Source organism: Nomascus leucogenys, chromosome 2 (assembly GCF_006542625.1).
Source record: "Nomascus leucogenys isolate Asia chromosome 2, Asia_NLE_v1, whole genome shotgun sequence".
NCBI lineage: Eukaryota > Metazoa > Chordata > Mammalia > Primates > Hylobatidae > Nomascus > Nomascus leucogenys.
The window spans coordinates 83,394,534-83,418,937 of NC_044382.1; the positions used below are offsets into that span (position 1 = coordinate 83,394,534).

Below are 24,404 nucleotides of genomic sequence, written 5' to 3' on the forward strand. Positions count from 1 at the left end.
CAGGATTTAATAACACCATGAATTTTTACTGTTTCATCAAGGACATTCTTAAGTGAAGCTGGCTACTTTAACAAAAACTGCAAGGGACAATGAAGAGTGGAATGAATGCTAGTATAATTTGGTACTACAGCCTTTATTCATACTGAGAAACCAGCAGTTTTACCCACTTTTGCTTTTATGCAGTCATTACAAGTGTTGAACAGTGAGAAAGCAAGCAATGTCTTAATACTTTTAGAAAGTAATAAATTATTCTTATGTCTCATTTTCAATCAGTTTCTCGGGTTGAATTAGTATTCTTATAAGAACATTTAGGGCCATAGGTGGTGGTTGACACCTGTAATCCCAGCACTTTGGAAGGCCAAGTTGGGAGAATTACTTGGGACCAGGAGTTTGAGACTAGCCTGAGTAATGTGGCAAGACCCCATCTATACCAAAAAAGAATTAAAAATTTAGCTGAGCATGGTGGTGTGCACATTTCATCCCAGCTACTTGGGAGGCTGAGGCAGGAGGATCGCTTGAGCCCAGGAGTCAAGCCTGCAGTGAGCCATGTTTGTACCACTGTGCTCCATCCTGGGTGAAAGAAAAAAACCCTGTCTCAAAAAAAAAAAAAAAGTTGTGACATCACGGGCCTTCTAGGGAATCTCAGGGGTCCACAAACCACATTTGGAGAACCACTGGTTTCCCAAATGAGCACACAGTATGTTAGTTTTTTAAAGTCCATTAAAGACTGGCCTCTTTTAAAATAAAAAGGCAATTAAGTTTGTAACTCAAACTACTTAAACAAATATGATAGATGTATACTACAGGAAGACTGGGGAAATCTGAATCTCATTCACATTTATTAAAAGTTCTAAAAACTTTTTTGGCAACCACCACTGCTTCATAAATTGTTCTTGTGTTCCAGCATGAGGTCAGAGGAGTGAAAATAGATATAATTTATTACCATTGCCTGTTAGTGTGGGGTCAATATTTAAAGGCAAGTCTGGCTCATTGATGTAGAAAAGACTTCACAGTTCAGGACATTATGTGCTGAAGAAAAAGAGGTCAAGAAACCCTCTGAAGGCCAGGATCCAGGAGAAAAATTTGCAGAAACTGTTTTGGTGAACAAATTTTACCAAAGCAAACAAGGTGTATCTCCCTCCACCCTCCATGCCCTACTCCCAGCAGGTACTTTACTAAGATGTTAACAATTCCCAAATTAATTTCATAAATATACATTCTTATTTTATAAATCTGCAAATAGATCTCTGGCTATTTTGGAAGAGCCAATACATCCACTTTCAGTAAATGTCACTTTCTTTGAGGTTCTATTTTTGTCTCATAGAGTTGTATTTAGTTCATGCTGAAGTCAAAATTACCCACCTTTAAGTCTTCCCTCTGTTGCGTCTAATCATCTTATATAAGGAGTGTTGTCCAGTGTGCATGCTGGAGTAAGAGCTGACTTGCAGCTCGGTTTAATTAGTGCACTAAGGGGAGTAAATATACCATCCAAATAACAAAATGTGTCATTTAAAAAAATTAATTTTCTATAGCACCAAACAATATAAATATTTGTAAATAGTCCTGACAAATATGCACAATCTCTGTGAATAGAACTAGAAAACAATTTAAATTTAAATCAGTTTAAATGCTATAAAAAGTTAAAAACTTCCTTCTTCACATATGATAGCCACAGGGCTACCATAGGGCCTATGTTTGCAGAAAACCAAAAATATTTTAAGATCCTGCTGTTTATATTTTTAAAATTAAAAGACATTTATCCCATCAGAATTGTTGTATGGGACACGTGGGCACAAATGTGAACATTGCCATCTTAAGAGTTCTTAAAAAGTTTTCTTGAGTGGATATTTATGTTGCCTTTTTCCTTCTTTCAGGAAGAGAAGGCTCCAGGGAAATCCTTTCAGCATGATCCCAAATGCAACTGTATTTTCAGATATTTCCGTACTCTTTTTCAAGTCATGAAACTAACAGCTCCATGTGCAATCGTAGCTTTGGTAAGATATTTCTTATCTATAAAGCATCTTTAACAACTGGTCTACACAGGGTATGGCCGTGTTTCTAACTAAAAGTAGATTCCTGGAATTATCATCAGATCTTTTAAGAGAGACCTGTGCAAGCAAAGTAAATACACATATTTGAGTTTAATCTTCATTATGGTTTAAAATGATGCCAGTGCTTTTCTTATCACAGAATAATTGCTATTAAAGGCAGCAGGAGAGATTTCTGGTTTCTCCTTCAACAGATTCCAATGTAGATCTCAGCTGAGTCCCAGGCCATATTCCCTGGGCACTTCTGATGCATGCTGTGACTGGGAGCTGCTGCTCTGAATGCTTTGTTGTTCCTGCTGACCTCTTGTGCCTGCTCCATAAATTGCCCAGGAATGTGGTACCAGTAAGACTTGGACACAGGCTTTGCTAGATAGCCTGTTAAGCTGCAGCTGTGTCCTTACCTCTACATCATTCTCACAGAATCACTGTAGTGAGACTCATTCTGAATAGGAAGTCCTCTTCAGGTGGCTAGGATTGGTTTACCCCTCCCTACACTGACCTGTAGAGGAATGTCAACCACACAGCCAGGAGAGAAAAGATACTTAGAGCAGTACCCTCTCCTTTAGCATCTGGCTAGAGCTTAGAAGAGAAGGCTTTTGCTGGGTACCTGCATAGAAACCCCTCCGTGGGCACTGGATCAGACACAGGCCTCTTCATCGAGCTGCAGGCCGTTTGGAATGCTCAGCACCTGCTGGCAGGAAGCAGGAGTGGAACTTCCAGCTGGAGAGAGAGAGAGAGCTGATGCTGGGGGGAAAGCTGGATTGGAAGAAGGGGGTGTTCACTGTAGACAGGCTAAATTTGGTGTGCCTGTAAGATAGCAGAGTGGCCGTGTGCAGTCAATATTTGGATCATTGGGACTGCAGCATGAATCTGAACTAGAAATAAGGAATGAAGACTAAGAGCACCTGCTCAAGACTGGGCACAGTGGCTCACATCCGGAATCCCAGCACTTTCGGAGGCTGAGGAAGGCGGATCACCTGAGGTAGGCGGATCACCTGAGGTCAGGAGTTCAAGAGCAGCCTGGCCAACATGGTGAAACCCTGTCTACTAAAAAATACAAAAAATTAGCTGGGTGTGGTGGTGGGCACCTGTAATCCCAGCTATTCAGGAGGCTGAGGCAGGAGAATCGCTTGAACCCGGGAGACGGAGCTTGCAGTAAGCCGAGATTGCGCCCCTGCTTTCCAGCCTGGGCAACGGGAGCGAAACTCTATCTCAAAGAAAAAAGAGTAGCTGCTCAAATGCAGAGAAAGTGTTTAGAATGAAAGTGGAGAAGTTGGGGATGGTGGAACACACCTATAGTCCCATCTACTCAGGAGGCTGAGGCAGGAGAATCACTTGAGATCAGGAGTTTCTGTCCGGCCTGGGCAGCATAGCAAGTCCCCATCTCTAAAAAGGAAAAGAAAAGGAGGACAGAAGATAGCTCTGTAAGGACTACCAGCATGTAAGGGACAAGCCTCCAGTAAAGTGGCTAGAGTGGGAGGAGGAAGAGCAGGAGAGGATAATAAAAGAAGAACAAAGGATAGGAAAGGCTGTGGTCACAGTGCTAAATGTTGCAAGAAGTTGTCTGTTCCATAAACACCCCCTGGATGCCGACCCTGTCCCACTCTTCTAAGTGCTGGGGAGGAGAAGAGGACAGGTTGAACACAGTCCTTGTCTTTATGAGCTTATGTTGTAATGAGGAAAGCATTTTTTTAGGTTATGGAAAATAGCAAAACGATAAAGCAGGATAAAGACAGAGTGATGGGAGGGGCTCACTATTTCAGATAGAATGATCAGGAACAGCCTCTCTAGAGAGGTCACATTTGAACAGTGACCTGACTATAAAGCGAGGACGATAAGGAGTGCTGGCATGACAGGCAGTGGGATGAGTGCAAGGACTGAGACAGGAACACATTTCATGTGTGTTCAAGGAACAAACAGCAGGGCCCCGTGTGGTGAGAGGAATGAAGGAAAGAACAGAAGAGATGAGGCCGCACAGGCAGTGCCACAGCTCCCAGAGCCCTTTGGCTTGCAGGCCATAAGAAGGAGTTCAACCAGTTTGATGGGGACACTCATGGTAGGTCTTGAGCGGGGGAGTGCAGTGTTCTTAATTTAAGAGGTTATGGCGACTGCTTTGGGGAAAGCAGACCACAGTTGGGAGGAAGGTTGGGGCAGAGAAGAGGACCACAAAGCAACTAGGGTGATATAGGTGAGCCATTACCCATGGTGGCTCAGAATCTGAAGCAGGCAGCCTACCCGTGAAGGCAGGCATAGAGGGATTGCACACAGATTGGAACAGGGTAACTCACATGTAAGTACTAGTCCCCAGGAGCTAGGCCAATGGCAATTCCCTGGACAAGATTAAGACCAGCTTGGGGAGTGGAGCCTAAGGGTGAAGGGCTCTGGTTTGTAGGTGTCAAGACTCCAAGGACCTTGGCAAGAGGAGTCTCAGGCAAGTGATGGGGATGGGTGAGGTGGGTTAATGAGAGATGGGAGGTGCGGAGCTGGCAACAGGGCCTGATGCTGTAAGCAAATGAGAGGATGCCCCTGGGGAGCTGTGGGGAGCAGGATGGGAACAAGAAACACATTTGTATTGGGGGAAATCTCTGGCAGAGAGGGAGAAAGTCTTCAAGAAGAGGTGATTTGGAGAACAGTGTTCTACAAATGTGGGATGGGATCCACCGTGCTGACAGAAGAGTTGGTGTTAAAAAAGATTTCTCACTGGCCCAGGAGGGCAAGTGGTATCAGTGAGTGTCAACAGCTCCAGCTTACCAGTAAAGGTGACAGGAAGTTGAGGGCTCACCAATGCTGTTCAAGTGCTCTCTAATGAATGCTGTGGAGTTGAACCCTGGGAGGGAGGGTCATTCCTAGGATACTCGATAGTGCAGAGTTAGGGGGAAAGGGAGCAGAATCTCTCATAAGAACATATCACGTTCCACAGCCATTTGATTTTGAAAACACAGTTGAGTTTGGAGAACATTGCCAGATCTGAGCCGCCGATCTATCACCTTCGGACAATAAATGAACTCTCTTAAAATGAACTGTTCTCCTTTGGTCTTGATACAAAGACTTCAAGTAGCATAGAGACATAATCTTCTGCAGAGCACCCTCTGGGGTGGCAACGCCTCACAGCTCACCTCTGTCACCTTCACTCAGCTGGTCCCTCACCCATTTCTTAACAGGATAGAGATTGGAAAGATAGAAAATGCTTTCTGAGATTGTCTCAAAAACTGCTTGGCAGGTTGAGAGGAACCCCAGGGATACAGAGGCCAACAGCTGTCTGTACCTAAAAACTAACCGAATTGACTGAATGCAGATACTGTAGGACAAGAAACGAGTTTTCATGAAGTGATTGTGGAGACATGGAAAATAGGGGCTGTGAGCAGGACCCTCCTTTCACACACATGCGTTCCTTAACAAGGGACTGAATATGGAGATTATTTCTGAGCCACAGAGACCTGCACTTGTCATGCTGTCTGCACGGCAGGCATTGGGAAGTGCTCTTGACCCGCAGTTCCTCAGCTGGTGTCCCAAGAGTGGGTTAGTTATTGTGAAAAGGAGAAGACAGCAGTGTTCTCAGTATCACTTGGGCGTTACATTTTCAAGCATGGCACACCTGTAAAATTCCTACCTGCCAGCCAGGTGTGACGCCTCACACGGACGGCACTGGAGTGTTTCCTGAACAACCTTAATCTGCACTGGGCCTGAGTGCTGCCTTTCATGAGTGTGAAGGTGCTAATGGTGCCTCTCTTCATGCCCACAGGGATGTCCAGTCATCCCTGTGACTGAAATTGGGCTGGAAATGTCTATGGGCAGAGTAGGCTGCAGAGGTATCTCAGTATGACTGTGATTTGGCCTCTTGCTTTGTCTGAGCAAAGTCTCTGCAGAGCATAAGAATAAAAGGCACTTACTTCCTGGTCAAAACCAGAAGAAATCTTTCATTCTTAAATGTTCGTATCACCACACTTAAACTGAACTGAAATCAAAGAGCAGCGCTCTATTTTGCAGGTGTACATTGAACGACTTCTAACATCGATCTTTGTCCTACTAATTGGAAAAAGATTGTCCTTGGAGCCGTGCTTCTTGCCTCCAAGGTTTGGAGAAATGGTGGTCTGTGGAGTGTGGATGACAGCCAGAATCCCAAGGACATTGCAGTTGAGAATATGTGAGTTTGTAAGGTTTTGGTGAACAGTGTAACCAATTTCCATACCTCATTTGCTCTTCAAGTTAACATTGTAAAAAATATCTTTATAGGTTTCATTGTGCAGATAAAGGAAATAGGCATAAGACAACAGACTTCTCTCTATCCAGCTTTAGTGTAACAGTTTATATTTTCTGGCATTCATGGGTAGGTCTTGATGTGTTATTGTTGTAATAACCTCCTGGATAAACTGAAAAGTATTTTTCTGATTGTTTTTTGGCAACCCTCTTACAAGTGTCCTATGAGAATGACACAGTACAGTAAATATCTTTATAGGTTTTTAGAAGCTATCTGCCAGTTTCAGTCCCTTTTTAAAGGGCAAACATCTGGCCTTTGAAATAATTGGCCACACTGTTAAGGTCTTAAGGACTCTGGACTGTGGAGAAGTTTTAGCTTCAACCTAAGTCCCCCATTGTGTAGTTTCTTTTGCTGGTCCTTTCCTCCCCCTTTTATCTGAAGATCTTTTTTTACAGGAACCTTGAGATATGAAGTTAAATAGCCATAGATTCCTGTGCCCTGGCCCCTCCCCACTGGGAGCGTTGTGTGTGTTTGAAAATCAGCCTGATGAGTTAGGACCTCCAACGTTCGCCTGTGGTGTGAAAAGCATTTCTGGGGCATCTCCCCATGCCCACCACACTCACAAGCCTCCATGGATACTCAGACATCCGCGGCAGCACGCTGGGGTCTAGAGTTGCCCATGACAGTGCAAGGAGCCTTGCAGAGGCATGGGGTTCCTCCCAGATGCACCAACACCACACAGCTTCACCAGGACTACCTTCCAATCTGGCCTCATGACTGCTGTGAAGGGATGGGCCCTGGAGCTGGCAGGCAGGGTGACCAGGGAGGTGTTTCCAGCAGAGCCTTCCTGGGTGTCCGCTGGACAGTGAGGACAGCAAGGACAGCTGTGCAGGCTGCATCTGTGCAAGACAAGGGAGCAGCTCTTGTTCACATTGAGCAGCAGTAGCCCATCAAGATCATTCCAGGCAGTGGCACAAGTTAGTTTCGTGACCTTTGTCCCTGACTCCAGATAATACTATCATTCTGAATCACCTCAGTGTATGTCTGCAATTGAAGATACAGTGTCTATTGTAGATATACCTCAGTGTGTATCTACATTCAAAAATGACCCCTTTGCGGCTGAGCTCAGTGGCTCATGCCTGTTATCCCAGCACTTCAGGAGGCTGAGGTGAGTGGATTGCTTGAGCTCAGGAGTTGAAGACCTGCTGAGTAACACAGCGAACCCCGTCTGTACAAATTTTTTTTTTAAAAATTATCTGGGCATGGTGGCAGGCAACTGTAGTAATCCCAGCTACCTGGGAGTCTGAGGTGGGAGAATTGCCCGAGCCTGGGAAGTTGAGGCTGTAGTGAACTGTGATCACATCACTGCACACCAGCCCTGGGTGATGGAGCCACACCCTGTCTCAAAAACAAAAACAAAAATTCTATTTTTGCCACCACTTTGCTAACAGTATAAACCAAGTGATCGTGGTGGTATTTCTGGTAGCCATTTTAGCAAAGAGTGTGACCGCAAATGAATTTGAAACTAACGGAAGTGCTTTGGATGTTGCAAACACTAAAGTGGCCTTGATCACAGTCATCCATTTGAAAACTGGTCCCTTGAAGGAAGCAAGGTTTGTGACTGCCTGAGTTCTCCTTGCCTGCTGCCTCGCCAGAGCTGATTTATTAAGACAGGAGAATTGCAATAGAGAAAGAGTTTAGTTCATGCAGAGGCAGCTGTACGGGAGACCAGTTTTACTGTTACTCAAATTAGCCTCTCCAAAAACTCTGGGATGGTTTTTTAAAGAATCATTTGGTGGGTAGGGGGTCAGAAAATGGGGAGTGCTGTTGGTCGCATCAGAGATGGAATCAGAGAGCATTGAAGCTGTCCTCCTGCACTGAGTTGGCTTCTGGGTGGGGGCCACAAAACCAGATGAGCCAAGTTTGTTGATTGGAGTGGTACCACCTGATCCCAGTACAGGGCCTGCAAAATATCTCAAGCACTGATCTTAGGTTTTACAATAGTGATATTATTCCCAGGAGCAATATGGGGGAGGTTCCGACTCTTGCAGACTTCAGCTGCATGACTCCTAAACCATAATTTCTAATCTTGTGGCTAATTTGTTAGTCCTGGAAAGGCAGTCCAGTCCCCAGGCAGGAAGCAGGTTTCTTCTGGGAAAGGGCTGCTACCGTCTTTGTTTCAAAGTTAAACTATAAACTAAGTTCATCCCAAAGTTAGTTTGGCCTCTGCCTAGGAATCAACAAGGACAGCTTGGAGGTTAGAAGTTAATTCAATAATTCAAGTTATATATATATATATATATATAAAATTCATATATATATAATTCATATATATATATAATTCAAATATATATATTTAAATTTCTATAGACTTACCGACATGTGAACAGAAAATTAATTTTGGAAGTAGGTTCAGCTGGGTTTTAAGTTCAGCAAATTAGATCACCACATCTTGGCTCGTGGTCTAACTGTCCCCCTTACAGGAGAACATCAAGCATTTGTTGACTTAGCCACTGGGTAAAATATTAAAAACTTTCAATAAAATATTAAAAACTTTCAAACCAAGAAACCAAATGTATTGTTCAGATACTACTCATTTTTAAGCAATTAATTCATTACAGAGGTTACTCTGAAAACAGCCAGATGTACTCTGTGTACCTATTAATTTAGCCTTGGTGAGGGCGGCTGGATGAGCATGTGGCAGAGGACAGCTCCCATCCCTTTCATCTCCCACTGTATTCAACTCCCCCAAATCCCATTCTGGCCAGGGGTGACAGATGCTGAGCACTTCAGGGTTGCATTCCCAACTCAGGAGCAAGACTGCGTGTATAAGGCCAGGGCCCTACTGGAAATCACATCATAAAATGGGTTTAGTCTAGCCAAAATGTCTCTCCTTGATTTTTCTGCCTTTCAAACTTTAAAGAATATCCTTGCCCTGTCATAGTGGCAGTTTCAACTCTTCATACTACTAAGGTGAGCAGAAACTTGCAGTATGCCCCCTTGACATAGCCTTGCGGGCTGGAGCAGAGGGAAGGGGATTCTTTCTGCCATGGAATGTAGCTTGCTTATAAGTATTTATTTGGGATGAATCCTTCTTGTAGCCTTAGAGTTTTTCCTCCTCTGAGATAATACGGTGGCTCTCCATGGGTCCATCTGTTGCCGTGGTGATGCGCCCAGTCCTCCTGTTGGTGCTTCTCTACTTCAGTTAGCCCCTTCCTGTTATCGTCCTGGTAAAAATGCCTGGAGGTCCTTCAGAGCTAATAAATGGCACCCATCATTCCTGTCATTTGATTGCTATTGCGGGGCTTGTGAGTGAGCATGGAGTTTGAGTTGTGCAGCTGCCCTAAGGGAACTCTGAAGAATGAGCCCCGAGTCCACAGCAGGAGTGCAGAAGAGGCTTCCACCTTTCCCTCATCCCAAACTTGGGGTGCTGGGATGCAGAAGAGACCCCAAGCAGCTGTGTCTTGTTTGCACATTAGTCTAGGAACCCAACCAGGCAGCCTTTATTTGTTTCAAAACAGAATTTAGAGCATCCTAGTAGCTCAGAATGGTATTTTTAAAGATAACCCACTTGACTAGAATTGTCCTATGTTGGTTTTACTGTGTTTCTCCTCCCCTAGGGGCAAGATGGAGAAGTGTTTCTTAGAGCTACTTGAATTTAATATTCATGTATCTGCCAGTGTCTATGCAAAATATTACTTCGATCTGCGTGCCTTGGCATATGGCCATGACGTGTATTTTCTATTTGGTTCTCTTCACAAAGATAAAGCACAGAAACTGGAGGTAAGGATGTGAAGTCACTTAGTGGAATTTTCCATCGGCCACAAAAGCCAACATCTGTTACAAAATCATCTTAAGTAGTGATTAGGAAAATGAAAGCCTTAAAATTAACAGACCAAAGAGCTTATTTCTTTGGCATCATATTTCTTATCTGTTAAAGTTTATAGAAGGATCCATATTCTTTATTAATTAATTAATTTTTTGTTTTTTGAGACAGAGTTTGGCTCTTGTTGCCCAGGCTGGAGTGCAATGATGCGATCTTGGCTCATGGCAACCCCCGCCTCCTGGGTTCAAGCAATTCTCCTTCCTCAGCCTCCTGAGTAGCTGGAATTACAGGCACATGCCACCACACCCAGCTAATTTTGTATTTTTAGTAGAGATGGGGTTTCTCCATGTTGGTCAGGCTGGTCTTGAACTCCCGACCTCAGGAGATCCACCCTCCTCGGCCTCCCAAAGTGCTGGGATTACAGGTGTGAGCCACAGCCAATGATCCTCCATATACTTTTTTTTTTCTGAGATGGAGTTTCACTCTTGTTGCCCAGGCTGGAGTGCAATGGCACGATCTTGGCCCACCGTAACATCTGCCTCCCGGGTTCAAGCAATTCTTCTGCCTCAACCTCTCGAGTAGCTGGGATTACAGGCATGCACCACCATGCCCGGCTAATTTTTTATTTTTAGTAGAGACGGGGTTTCGCCATGTTGGTCAGGCTGGTCTCGAACTCCTGACCTCAGGTGATCCTCCCACCTTGGCCTCCCAAAGTGCTGGACTTACAGGCATGAGCCACTGCGCCAGCCAGTGATCCATATTCTTAAAAAATTATTGATATTCTTTCTGCTATGACCATAATTCAGAATATTTTTAATTACATTTAATCTGATTTTAATGGGTTTTGTTTTTAACCTCTATCCATTCAGAAAACAATACGTGAATAAATGCAATTGTATTCCTGATTATATCTATATACACAATGCACTTACCACTCTTGACTGTCTTTTACTTACACAGTTTGGAAATTTATGTCATTGTCTACTGTATATAACACAGTGCAGTCCCATGAGTTTATTAGACAAAGCAGTAGTGGCTGAGAAACTTGTACTTAGACTGCATACGGTGCCAGTGTTTCAAGTACTGTCTGTAGGAAGGACATGGGTTTTTAATGAAAATGGTAACTTTCATGGGGCAACGTAAGATTTCTGGCTTATGACCCTTGGTGGGTATACAGGAAAATTACAACTGAAATAGACACATATAAAATTGGCACTTTTTCTGGTATCTTGGTGGTACTTTAGAATAATATGTTTTTCTACCACAATGTGCAAGTAAAGTAGCACCTTATGCTGCTTCAGTCATTAGACTTCTTGGATGTTCCAAAATAGCCCAGCACACACCTGTCTCATTAAAATTTGCTTTGAGTACGTAGTAACTAATAAAGATAGGGTAGAATTTGAATCGCTGAGTAAATTGATTTTCTGGCACAAGTGCATGTTTATTATGTTGAAGGAACAGGTGCACAGGTAACAGATGATATTGTTGTTAGGATCTTGTCACAATACTCTTGAAATCTTTGGGAGTCCTATTTTATTTTTTATGTAACTGTATCATTAAGCGATGAGCCCAATTTTAAAATAACTTAATAAAGTAAGTTCCTCTTGGCTCTGGCAATCTATTCATAGCCCTTAAAGGAGAACACCTTAGTGAATGGGCAGGGAGTAGCATCCTCAGAACCTGGCCCTGTAAACCTCAGCCAAAGCAGCTGCAAAGGAACCATCTAAAGGAATCTGTATGTGTGGCTTCTCATCAGCGGTGCCTTTTAAAAAATGCTGGAGCCTGGCCGGGTGCGGTGGCTCACACCTGTAATTCCAGCACTTTGGGAGGCCAAGGCGGGTGGGTCACGAGGTCAGGAGATTGAGACCATCCTGGCTAACATGGTGAAACCCCATCTCTGCTAAAAATACAAAAAATCAGCTGGGCGCAGTGGCGGGCGCCTGCAGTCCCAACTACTCGGGAGGCTGAGGCAGGAGAATGGCGTGAACCCGGGAGTCAGGGCTTGCAGTGAGTGGAGATCGCGCCACTGCCTCCAGCCTGGTGACAGAGTGAGACTCCGTCTCAAAAAAAAAAAAAATAATAAGTTGGAGCCCTTTTTTAAATTATACCTGTTTTCTCTTTGATTTACTTTCCTAGGCTGTCACGGCCTGTGAATACAAAGACTTGCATCAAGATGCCGCTGCAATGAAAAGGGCTGTCAGCATGAACTTCATTGGTATTCAGTGCTCGAATGCCATCTTAAAGAGAGAAATTAGCCTTAAAAGACCCTGAGCTTCTCAACTGTAAAGAGTAGAAAATATCACTTCTGCTGAAAGAAACAACAAAATTAGGATTTTCTTTTTTTTCTTTGTTTTGTTATTTGTTTTGTAAATTGTTTTTGTTGTTGTTGTTGTTGTTAGTGTTTAGGATTTTCATCGAGAGGAAGCATCTTCCAGTCAGCCACATGGTGGAACTGGGTGATGGTGGTATGAACAGTGGGTGCCAGGTGCTTCCTGTCCTTCCTCTTCCACTGGGTCCAGATGGCATTCCTAGGGCACCACCTTGAACAACTCTTGGGGAGAAGCAGTGTCACATGGACACAGCACATCCCAGCTCAGAGTCCACAGTCACCCACAGTCTCAAGCAGGTGCCAGTTGTGTCCACAGTCACCCACAGTCCCTAGCAGGTGACAGTAGTCTGAACTGAGCTAGAGCTCAAAAAACTTTAGAATTGGCTCCAGATTTGTGAAAGCACCTGGGTTTGGTTCTCTGTCCACTGAGGCACTGAATACATGATGGCCCAAAACTCACCAATGGCTGGGAGAGAGTGGCATCGGGGCAAGGCTGCCATTACTGCAAGCACCAGGGTGGCTCAGGCCTGCCCATCTACTCTTTGGAGGGAATCTGTGCATGTGAAATGAGGCCCCTACATCATGGTTCTAAAGGAAGAGATGAAATCAGCTCATCTTCCCCCAGGCTGATAATGGTCACGCCACCTAGGGAAGCAGTAAAAGACCTGGCCTTGGGATTGTTAGGGGAGCTACCGAAGTGAAAACTGAATTTACCCAGTTCCAGGAAAACAACAAGAGAGGAACATCTGGGTTCAAAACATTATCAGAAGATCATCTTCCCAGCTAATCTTGCCCTGGTGCATAGTATGGTCTCAGCACTTGTCAACAAAACAAAAGCCTCTCAATAATTCTAACACAGGGTCACACCACAACTCACATTTTCCAGTGCACCTCAGTGGTTCAAGAGATTGCTGGTGCTGCCTGCACCTGTCAGTCTGTTCACATATGGAGAGGAGCAGCGGTTCTCACAGGAGCCACTTCTGCATCCTGAGGAAGTTTGCCCACACAGTTCTGGTTGTAATAACTGGTGGCACCCACTGACATGCAGTCAACAATGGGACTCCTATGGTGCACAGGACTACCCCCCTTCTCAATCAAGAAAGAATTTTCTGGCATCCAAAATAGAAGGCACTGAGGATCAACTGCCCCAGAGTCTACAAGGGAAACACTTTCTGAGACTTTCTTTTTTCTTACAAGACCAGATCCCCACCAATGTGAGACGGTAGATCAAGTTTTTGTGCAAGGGTGGATGTGGGGGGCAGAATCCTAAGATGCCGTTATTATCTCTGCTGTCTTTTGTTACACCCTGAATCTTTCCTTGGGTATGGCCAGGCCTGTACCTTGTTCTAGACATTTGAATATGGCAAAGTGAGGGAGTGGCTTTCTAGGAGTTACCTTTCCTTTCCTTTTATCAGGAACAATAGGAATCCCTATTTCTTGCTTTTATTTTCACAGTGCAGTGGTTTGGAATATCCCACTGTTGATTTGTGATTTCCTCCTCCAACCATAATCTATGGCCCTTTATATGTAACTGAATATTTTCATGTATTGATATTTTGTGTCTGAAGATAAAATATTAGACTAAACATGTTAAAACATTTCATGCAAAACTTCAGTGGTTGTAGAGTCCTCTTTGGTGAATACACAAATTTATCTATTTTATATATTAAAAATTGTATTAGTTGTGATAATATTTTATCTTCACTTGTTATAGTTACTTAAATTTTTCCAAAATTAATGATATTGTATCTTATATTTGATTTAAAATACTACTAGGATATTTAGATTGATAGTTGAAAATAAACGGCAAAATAAGAATTGCTGAAACCTAGTGATAATGTACTTAGGATGGGTTTATTATCTATTATCCCTATCATTGTTAAATGTTTAAATTTCCATGAAAACCTCTACATAAGAACTTAAAATTTTGTGTAAAATCCTTCGTGCCCTGCACTTTAGCTCCACTGCATAATTAATAAAAGGAAAATGGGTTCTCCTGTGGGAAGTTCTGCTGGACTCTCCCTTTCTTTTCCCTGCAACGTGGGGAGAGCGTTTTGAAGTCACCATGGGGTGAGGCGGCCGTGAGTGCCAGGAGGAGTGTGTGTGTGGAGATGCATTTCATGGCCACGATTCTCCCTTGGGTCTTTCTGGTTGTGGGTGGTGGCTTTGAGAATGGTTTCTGAGGATCCTCTCCAGGGGAGTCCTCCGCTTGTGAGGTCTCCCTCTGGAGAGGGAGCGAGGATGTCTGGGGAGGGATTCATAGGATCGCCCCTGTGTGACAGAGGCGCCCTGTGCGGGGTCTCCGGGAAAGCATCTTTTTAGGGGTGGTGGGGGGAAGCCATCGCCTGAGTGGAGGGTGGGGCCTGGTCACCCCTGTAGGGTAGGCGGGATGTCTGACGGAGTGCTGAAGGGTCGCCTGTGTTTCGGGGTCGCTGTGCAGGGTCTCAGTACAGCCCTTGACGTGGGGAAGTCATTGTGGAGACTCCGAGGTGGTTGGGACGGGGAAGAGGGCAGCCTGGGCAGTTGCCGCGGTGTGTCAGTGTCGCTGATGCCAGGAGACAGGTTTGAGAGGGGTCTTTGGATGGGAATAATTGTGGAGTCCCCACGTTCCCGGCGGGCGGGGAAAACTCGAGGGTGCTCCAAGGCCAGAGGTAAATGCGGGGTGCGCAGGAATAATCTAGGGGGGCTCACAGGGGAATGATGGCTCCCCCGAGGGGTAAAGTGTGGAAGGAAGGGGCCTCAGCAAGTTAGGTCCTGCAGGGACCTTCTGTAGGGCGTCTGTGAGATAGATCCATGGGGCCTCTAGGGTCGCGCCTACCCGGGGCGGGGTATTTTCCCGGCGTCAGACCTTTCTGGGTCCCGGAGGAAGGGCTTCGCCCTCCGCACCGCCCGGTGGAGGCGGCCAGGAGGCCGGGGCTCCCGCCTGGCACACGTGGCGCTTGGCAAACTCAGTTCGGGGAGTCGTGGTGCTCCTGGGCGGGGAACCTCCTCCAGCCTTGGAGACAGCGGGGCCACCCCTTAAGGGCCGGTAGCAGGAAAAGACGGAGCTAGTCGCGCACCTCTGCACCCTTTTATTACGGAATTGGAATTGGGTTTACTTGGCCGACGCTGCGGAGCGGAGGGTGAGGTTGGTGCTCCCCCTGCTCCTTCTCTGCCAGGGGCAGTTTCCAGCGCATATCCAAGCCCCTGGGATCAAGCTCCGCCTACTGAGGGGAGCGCGGCCTGGTGCGGGGAGGGGGGCGGCCCCAGGCTCCCGGGACTGTCAGGGGACATCTGCGCCGTGTGAGCGCCAAGCCTGCCCCACAGCTCCTGAGCCAGCCAACACCGGCGCCCGGTGCAGAACGCGGACCCGCAGCCCGAGCTCTGGAGGTGGACAATTTTGCTCCAGAGCGAGCGGCGACAGGTAGGGCTACAAACAGAGGGAATGCGGAGGGCTGGCCAAAAAAATGAAAAGAAAAAAAAAGGCAAATGATTGAATGTGGTAGTCATGAAATGTGGAGTTTCGTATTAGATTTGAGTGTTACACTGGGTTCAGAATGAGTGACTACAGTGGTTTTAGGACTGGCGGTAGACAACTGTAAAACTCTAGGCAACTGCAGATAGGAGAGTCGTTGATAACCTTTCTGTGAGATATCTCTTTCGATCTGTGTTTGATAAGAAATATGCCCAACCCTACCAGTACAGCTTTCACATTCCTAACAATCTGAGTCACTCTGAGTCAGAGTGGTCTTCAATAAATTACAATCATTTCCTTTGCTTTTCTGACCTGGTTAAACGAATCGCATGGTTCCTGCCCATTAATACCCCTGCATCAGTAATCAGATCTTTGCGTGTTCGCTTGCTGCCTCCCTTTTCTTTATTATGCTTTGAAATGGACAAGAAATAGATTTCATTTTTACAATCTGTGACTTGGGTTTCTGAAAATCTTAAACAACCTTAGTGTATGCTGACATGTTAATTTCTTAAAACGCTTTACTGAGGTATACTTTATATAATCACATATTTTAAGTACAACACCAGGCTATTTAGTATATTTATAGAGCCATGCGAGCTTAATTACCACCTAAGTTTAGAATATTTGTATCCCTTAAGAGGAAAATGCATCCTATTTGCATTCACCTTTGCCATGTCAGATCTAGACAACAATGAATTTTATGTCTCTCAGAGTTTCTAATAGCCAGGATCATGGATTATGTGGTCTTTTGTTACTGGTTTCTTTCACTTAGCCTAATGTTTTTGGGTTTCATTTCTGTTGTAGCTTGCATCACTACATAATTCCTCCTGGATGGCAAGTAGCGTTCTGTTGCATGGACATGACCACATGTTATGAGCATTCATATAAGAGTCTTTGTGTGATTATAGGAATTTCATTTCCTTTGCATACTAACTTTGGGTTAGAATTTCTGTGTCCTATGGTGATTTTATGTGCAACATTTTGAGGGATAGCCACATTTTTATTTCGTATTGTTTTGTTTTCAAGGTGGCGCAATATTTTACATTCCTATTTGCAGCATATGTGAGTTCCATATTCTCCACTTTTCTAACATTTGTCATTGTATCTTTGGTATAGCCATTCTAGTGGGTGTCAACTAGTATTAATTGTGGTTTGACTTGTATTTTCTTAACAACTAATGAAATTGAGCAAATTAACAAATTGTGTATCTTCTATGGAAAATGTCTATTCAAATCTATTGTCCATTTTTAATTGGTCAATAGTTGTTTTAAGAGTTTTTTATATATTCTAGATACTAGCTTCTCTTAGTTTGGTTTTTAAGACTCCATATATAAATGAGATTTTATATATATATATATATATATATATATATATATATATATATATAAAATGTTCTTCATAAACCCTAATAGACCCAAATAATGTATACAATTTATTTTCTCCCATTAAGCAGCGTATTTTTTCATATTCTTTTTGATGTTCTAAAAACAAGTTTCCAATTCAATAAAGTATAATTTATTTTTTCAATAAAATTGTGCCTTTGGTGTAATATCTTAGACATATTTATGTAACCCAAGAATACAAATATTAACTATAAGATTTCTCCAAAGAATTTTGTGTTTAACCTCTTACATTTTGATATATTACCCTTTTTGAGTATTTTTGGGGTCTGCAGTTTGAGTTAGGGGTCCACTTTTTCCTTTTGCAAAGTGCATATTTAATTTTCCCAGCAAAATTTTTTGAAAAGACATTTATTTTCCTATTACAATTTCTTGGCATCTTTGACACAATCAATTTACCATAAATTAATGTGTTTATTAGTGACCCTTCTATTCTATTCTGTTGGCCTACATGAATGTATACTTATGCTAGTACCAGACTATAACATTGCAGTAAAAATTGATACTGGATGGGTGAGCATGGTGGCTCACACTTGTAATCCAAGTCATTCATTTGGCTGGCAGCAACCCCTGGTAGGATTCTGGATAGAAGCTGCTTTTCATCTTAGATTTTAACAGAAACTCAGGGTGAAAACTTTTCAAGACTCAAAAAAGCCCAAGTCTCTTAAATTTTTAGTGTAATTTTGGGTATCAGAAAATCAGTATTTTCAGCATCTCTGAAATCACAATGCAAAAATAGCCCCAGCTTCATAAGGCCAGCCCTTGGTATCTCTGTTCTGCAAAGTAGGGTAAGATGACGCCACAAAAGGCAGGTTGTATGCAACATTATCCTCACTCCAACAACAGAACTATCACACTTTAAGTAATCCAGGGTGTCTTTAAATTATAAGACATAAAGAAAAACTTTCTTGAGAGGGAAAATTTTACAAATCAGAGAAAAAGTTTCTAGAACATAACATTTACATCTTATAACAAATAAATTATATGACCTTATTCTTTCCCTATGAATACATTAGTTTTTCCATAATACTTTTAATTTTTAGCTTGAAAATACCAGTTACTTAAACAACACAAAGACACAAAATGAAACCCCAGAAATGTATTTTTTTTTTTTTTTTTTTTGAGGCATGGTCTTACTCTGTCACCCAGGTTGGAGTGCAGTGGTTGGATCTCAGCTCACTGCAGCCTCAATCTCCCTGGCTCAAGCAATATTCCCACCTCAGCCTCCTAAGTAGTTGGGACTACAGAGCCATGGCACCACACCTCACTAATTTTTGTTTTGTTTGTTTTGTTTTTAGAGATGGGGTATTGCTATCTTGCCCAGGCTGGTCAAGAGATCCACCTGCCTTCACCTCTCAAAATGATTACAAGTATGGGCCATCATCCCTGGCCTAATTTTTTTAAGCTGATAAACAATACATACAATATTTAAATCAATGTACAAAAATCACAAGCATTCTTGTACACCAATCACAGACAAACAGAGAGCCAAATCATGAGTGAACTCCCATTCACAATTGCTGCAAAGAGAATAAAATACCTAGGAATCCAACTTACAAGGGATGTGAAGGACCTCTTCAAGGAGAACTACAAACCACTGCTCAATGAAATAAAAGAGGATACAAACAAATGGAAGAACATTCCATGCTCATGGGTAGGAAGAATCAATATCGTGAAAATGGCCATACTGCCCAAAGTAATTTATAGATTCAATGCCATCCCCATCAAGCTACCAATGACTTTCTTCACAGAATTGGAAAAAACTACTTTAAAGTTCATATGGAACCAAAAAAGAGCCCGCATCGCCAAGTCAATCCTAAGCCAAAAGAACAAAGCTGGAGGCATCACGCTACCTGACTTCAAATTATACTACAAGGCTACAGTAACCAAAACAGCATGGTACTGGTACCACAACAGAGACATAGATCAATGGAACAGAACAGAGCCCTCAGAAATGATGCCGCATATCTACAACTATCTGATCTTTGACAAACCTGACAAAAACAAGAAATGGGGAAAGGATTCCCTATTTAATAAATGGTGCTGGGAAAACTGGCTAGCCATATGTAGAAAGCTGAAACTGGATCCCTTCCTTGCACCTTATACAAAAATTAATTCAAGATGGATTAAAGACTTAAATGTTAGACCTAAAACCATTAAAATCCTACAAGAAAACCTAGGCAATACCATTCAGGACATAGGCGTGGGCAAGGATTTCATGTCTAAAACACCAAAAGCAATGGCAACAAAAGCCAAAATTGACAAATGGGATCTAATGAAACTAAAGAGCTTCTGCACAGCAAAAGAAACTACCAACGGAGTGAACAGGCAACCTACAGAATGGGAGAAAATTTTTGCAACCTACTCATCTGACAAAGGGCTAATATCCAGAATCTACAATGAACTCAAACAAATTTACAAGAAACAAACAACCCCATCAAAAAGTGGGCAAAGGACACGAACAGACACTTCTCAAAAGAAGACATTTATGCAGCCAAAAAACACATGAAGAAATGCTCATCATCACTGGCCATCAGAGAAATGCAAATCAAAACCACAGTGAGATACCATCTCACACCAGTTAGAATGGCCATCATTAAGTCAGGAAACAACAGGTGCTGGAGAGGATGTGGAGAAATAGGAACACTTTTACACTGTTGGTGGGACTGTAAACTAGTTCAACCATTGTGGAAGTCAGTGTGGCAATTCCTCAGGGATCTCGAACTAGAAATACCATTTGAGCCAGCCATCCCATTACTGGGTATATACCCAAAGGACTATAAATCATGCTGCTATAAAGACACATGCACACGTATGTTTATTGCGGCACTATTCACAATAGCGAAGACTTGGAACCAACCCAAATGTCCAACAACGATAGACTGGATTAAGAAAATGTGGCACATATACACCATGGAATACTATGCAGCCATAAAAAATGATGAGTTCGTGTCCTTTGTAGGGACATGGATGAAACTGGAAAACATCATTCTCAGTAAACTATCGCAAGGACAAAAAACCAAACACCGCATGTTCTCACTCATAGGTGGGAATTGAACAATGAGAACTCATGGACACAGGAAGGGGAACATCACACTCCGGGGACTGTTGTGGGGTGGGGGGACAGGGGAGGGACAGCATTAGGAGATACACCTAATGCTAAATGACGAGTGAATGGGTGCAGCAAAACAACATGGCACATGGATACATATGTAACAAACCTGCACATTGTGCACATGTACCCTAAAATCTAAAGTATAATAAAAAAAAAAGTTCAGAAGTCAAAACCTTCACAAATACCTCTAGATTTTGTAAATTGAAAATTTAAAGGCACCAATCACTACAGAATTAAAAATAAATAAACTAACATTTTATAACCCCCCCAAAAAATATACATACAATATTTAATTGTATTGTATGGCCTAGTTTTTTTTAAGCTGATAAAGGTAACACACCAGTACCTTCTAGGGGAAAAGCTTTCAAGCAAAGCAGTCATTTTTGGTAGAAATCATAGAAGATGCTATCATGGTGAAACGGTGTAACTAATCCAGAACAATTCATAATCTCTTTCTCAGATCTTCGCTCAAATCAGCCTCATGCACAAACATTCCTGACCCTCACTTCAGTAATACACTTTTTCCTCTCTCTCTTTTACACTTTCTCCCTGTAGCTGTTTTTTTGTGACTCCCTGGCAGGAAAAGAGAAAACATGCTACTTATTGAACACTATTATGTGTTATAAACTATGGTAAATACCTTCAAGAAGAAAGACTCGGCTAAAAGGGCTTCACTTCAGTCTAGAAGATGTACCTCACAGGCTCTTTGAACATTTGGTGACAGGCATTTTGGGCATGTCTTCTAGGCTGAGGTGTAGCCCTTATGGGACAGACTCACTCTGGAAGAAGCTCAAGTCTCACCCCAAGATCTCTGTCTCCTCTGTCTGGGGCTGTCAGGGAAGAGAGAAGCCCAGAGTACCCTGCACTTGGGGATCGGCCATAGGAGCTGCTCACCGAGTGGAGAGATGGGAGCTAGCAGCTCAGGATGGGGACACAAGGTGAGTTCCAAACAGCTCTGTCACGGAGAGTGTCAGCAGAGCTTTGTGACATCAATTGCAAAGAGAGAGGGCATGTGACCGAAGAAGCCCTGAGTGATGAGTCACAGCCCATTCTGAGGCAAGGGAGAAGAAAGTAGCATCCTGAGGCTCTCTTGCCTTACTAACCCATTGCATTTATTCTCAGAGGCTCCTGCCTAAAATAAAGACATTATTCCACCTCCATCTCCTTACATTCTAAGCCAGTAATATGCGTGAGTTATCATTCAAGTGCACAGAGATCTCTATTTTCTTCCTCCTTAAATGATACTTTTAATACTAATAAATTCCTCATAATTTTTACCTCACATATGGGAGACAGAAGAAATAGGGCTTCAACACTGAGTTAATTAAAAATAATTCAAGTTATTTATTTTCCTTCACACTATAAATTTGAACAGCATTTTCATTATTCTTTGGGTGTTATAACATACATGCTTAAGCAGCCAAGGCAAGCATCTCCTTAATCTTTACTAATGATTCCAAGGAAAGGCAACTGTACTTCCTAAGGATAGTCAAAGTATGTGAAATGTGGAGGGTGAGGGAAGAAAAAGTGGTAGCTGGAGATTCCAACATTCAATCAGGTTTAATTTATTTATTTTTGTCCCAGTATAGAATTCTATTATTTTTATTTTTTTGGTGTCTTTTTTCAGTTTTATTTTATTTTTGATTGACAAATAGTAATTTACATATTTATGATGTACAATGTAAAATTTCCATGCATGCATACATTGTGTAATGATCAAATCAGGGCAACCATCAAATTCACCACCTTAAACATGTATGATTTGTGCTATGAATATTAATGGATTAAAACGAAAATGTTTATCAGTGGTTTCCTTGCCTCAATTTGCTTTACACACACTAGTGTCTAAGGCTATGCGCTGTCCACTTGTCCACTTCAGTGGGCTTTTTCAAGTCAACTGTTTGCTCTTGGAAAGAAATATTACTCCTATCATTTTGTTCAGTCTCCACATGTAAATGCACGATCAATTTTCTGGACAGTATAGAAAAATTACTAGACTGCAGATTGTGGTAAACTCCAAATCACAATAAACAGCAATAAAGGGTATCCACAGACTCTTCCTTTATTCATGCATAATTATTTGTTAGCTGTGGTCATCAACACTTAGAATTCTCTAATTGACTAATCTTTCTCTTTGTAATAAATGTTAAGTATTATCTATATTATATTTTATTTGAGTATTCTATTGCCAAGGAGATGAATCCTCTTTCATATATGGTAAATTATTTATTCATTTATTTTTACTGTGCACATTAATTTTTTTAATATTGTATGTATTGCAGATTTATGTGTCAGTTTTTTGTCTTTTAATTCTCTAATTTTAATATATTTCAATGTGTTAGTTTCTTGTTGTCTCTTTTCCGTACATCAAAAACTGCCTATTCTTTGTCAAAAAATAACCCCATGGTGACTTCTGCAAGTTTGCCAGTTGCATTTTGCACATTTGAATATACAATCAATTTATTATCCATAGAATAGAAAGGAATGAATGCATTTTACCGATTAAATACCAATTAAATTTGATTCACATGTTAAAGTGCTTGAGATTTTCTACACTATTTTATAGTGTTTCCTCTGTCATTAGTCAACTTTCCATATAAACTCCAGCTCATTAAAGACTTTTTTTCTTTCTCGTGGCCTATTTGTTTACATCTCTGCTAATACTACACTGTTTTAAATATTATATTTGAGAATACTTTATGGATATTTGGCAAGCTATTACATTTTTGTTCAGAAGACTTTGAAATTGTATTAGACATTTATTACTTTTATACATTTTGAAAAGTAGTTTTTGTTAACTACTAAAAAGCCTGTTTTGGGGATTTCTGAATTTTAGGACTTCATTTGTAAGAGGTGACATCCAGGTGATATGGGTTATTTTTAAGAACATGTGCGGCCGGGCGCGGTGGCTCACGCTTGTAATCCCAGCACTTTGGGAGGCCGAGGCGGGCGGATCACGAGGTCAGGAGATCGAGACCACGGTGAAACCCTGTCTCTATTAAAAATACAAAAAAAAAAAAAATTAGCCAGGCGTGGTGGCGGGCGCCTGCAGTCCCAGCTACTCGGAGAGGCTGAGGCAGGAGAATGGCGTGAACCCGGGAGGCGGAGCTTGCAGTGAGCCGAGATTGCGCCATTGCACTCCAGCCTGGGCGATAGAGCGAGACTCCGTCTCAAAAAAAAAAAAAAAAAAGAACATGTGCTACGTTTCCACTTACTCATTCTGCTTTGACAGTTGCTAATAGAATTTTTAAACTTTTTCTGTTGTGATTCTTAAATATTTTTAGTCTTATTTATTTCTCAGTTAAATTTGTTCTGGAGTATACATTTTACAAGCTATCAAATGTTTTCTCTTCATGTAACCACAGGGGATGGACACACTTTCCCAATGAACAAGTTGCGACAATACACTTGTGAAATATTGTCTACGAGGGAAGTTCATTAGATACTCAGGGCTCAGAGTATTTTTTGGAGGATGATCCCCTAGGCAGTGCTGTGATAATGAATTAAAATAATAGACTTTCAGAAGCAATACAGGAGTTCAGCAAATGCCATATTGTTTAGATAAACTTTTTAGCCACACTGAGCTACTCCTATCACATAGGTTGTTGGGATCCCTCCCCAAATCTAAGTTCTTTGATACCAGCAAAGGTGAAACATTATGAGCAGGACTTTCCAAGGATAATTTGTCTTAGGATGGCTAAAATTAACTTTTATATGTACATCATGTAGTAGGACATTGTTATGACAGGTACTAGCAATACACTGAACAAGGAGAAAGTAGAAGTGACCTAGTAGCACATGTTACTCCCTGGGCCCAACAACCAAAAGGCTACTCTGCATTTGCCTGCTGGATAGTTCAATTTTAGCATCAGGACTGCTGTGTGGGAGGAAGTATTTGTGGACAGAGAATAACAGTTCTGTCTACTAAATCCTGGAATAAATGTTTGGGTAGCACAGAATCAGGTGAATGTCTTGTGAATTGAATATAGATTTTCAGTGCAATCATTCTCACCAACTGTCTATATAAATGTGGA

The 24,404-nt window shown here is 42.3% G+C and overlaps 1 protein-coding gene and 1 long non-coding RNA gene across 2 annotated transcripts; both read left to right on the top strand.

The window, feature by feature from the left end:
• The first annotated feature begins 1,231 nt into the window (after window positions 1–1,231).
• Window positions 1,232–6,058, top strand: LOC115831508. Its single transcript, XR_004026997.1, has 3 exons — window positions 1,232–1,283; window positions 1,875–1,994; window positions 6,036–6,058. It is a non-coding gene; the product is annotated as an uncharacterized LOC115831508 (long non-coding RNA).
• A 1-nt stretch (window position 6,059) lies between these two features.
• LOC100606783 (putative cyclin-Y-like protein 3) lies at window positions 6,060–12,523 on the top strand. The gene is made up of 3 exons (XM_030799946.1): window positions 6,060–6,192; window positions 9,867–10,029; window positions 12,209–12,523. Coding segments are annotated over exons 1-3 (300 nt in total). The 5' UTR covers window positions 6,060–6,190; the 3' UTR covers window positions 12,344–12,523.
• Window positions 12,524–24,404: the final 11,881 nt, after the last annotated feature.

What these genes read in the sequence shown, in the direction of transcription:
- LOC100606783 (XM_030799946.1), top strand. An exon ending in ATAAAGCACAGAAACTGGAG is followed by an intron (nt 10,030 to 12,208) that starts GTAAGGATGTGA and finishes TTACTTTCCTAG; the next exon opens with GCTGTCACGGCCTGTGAATA.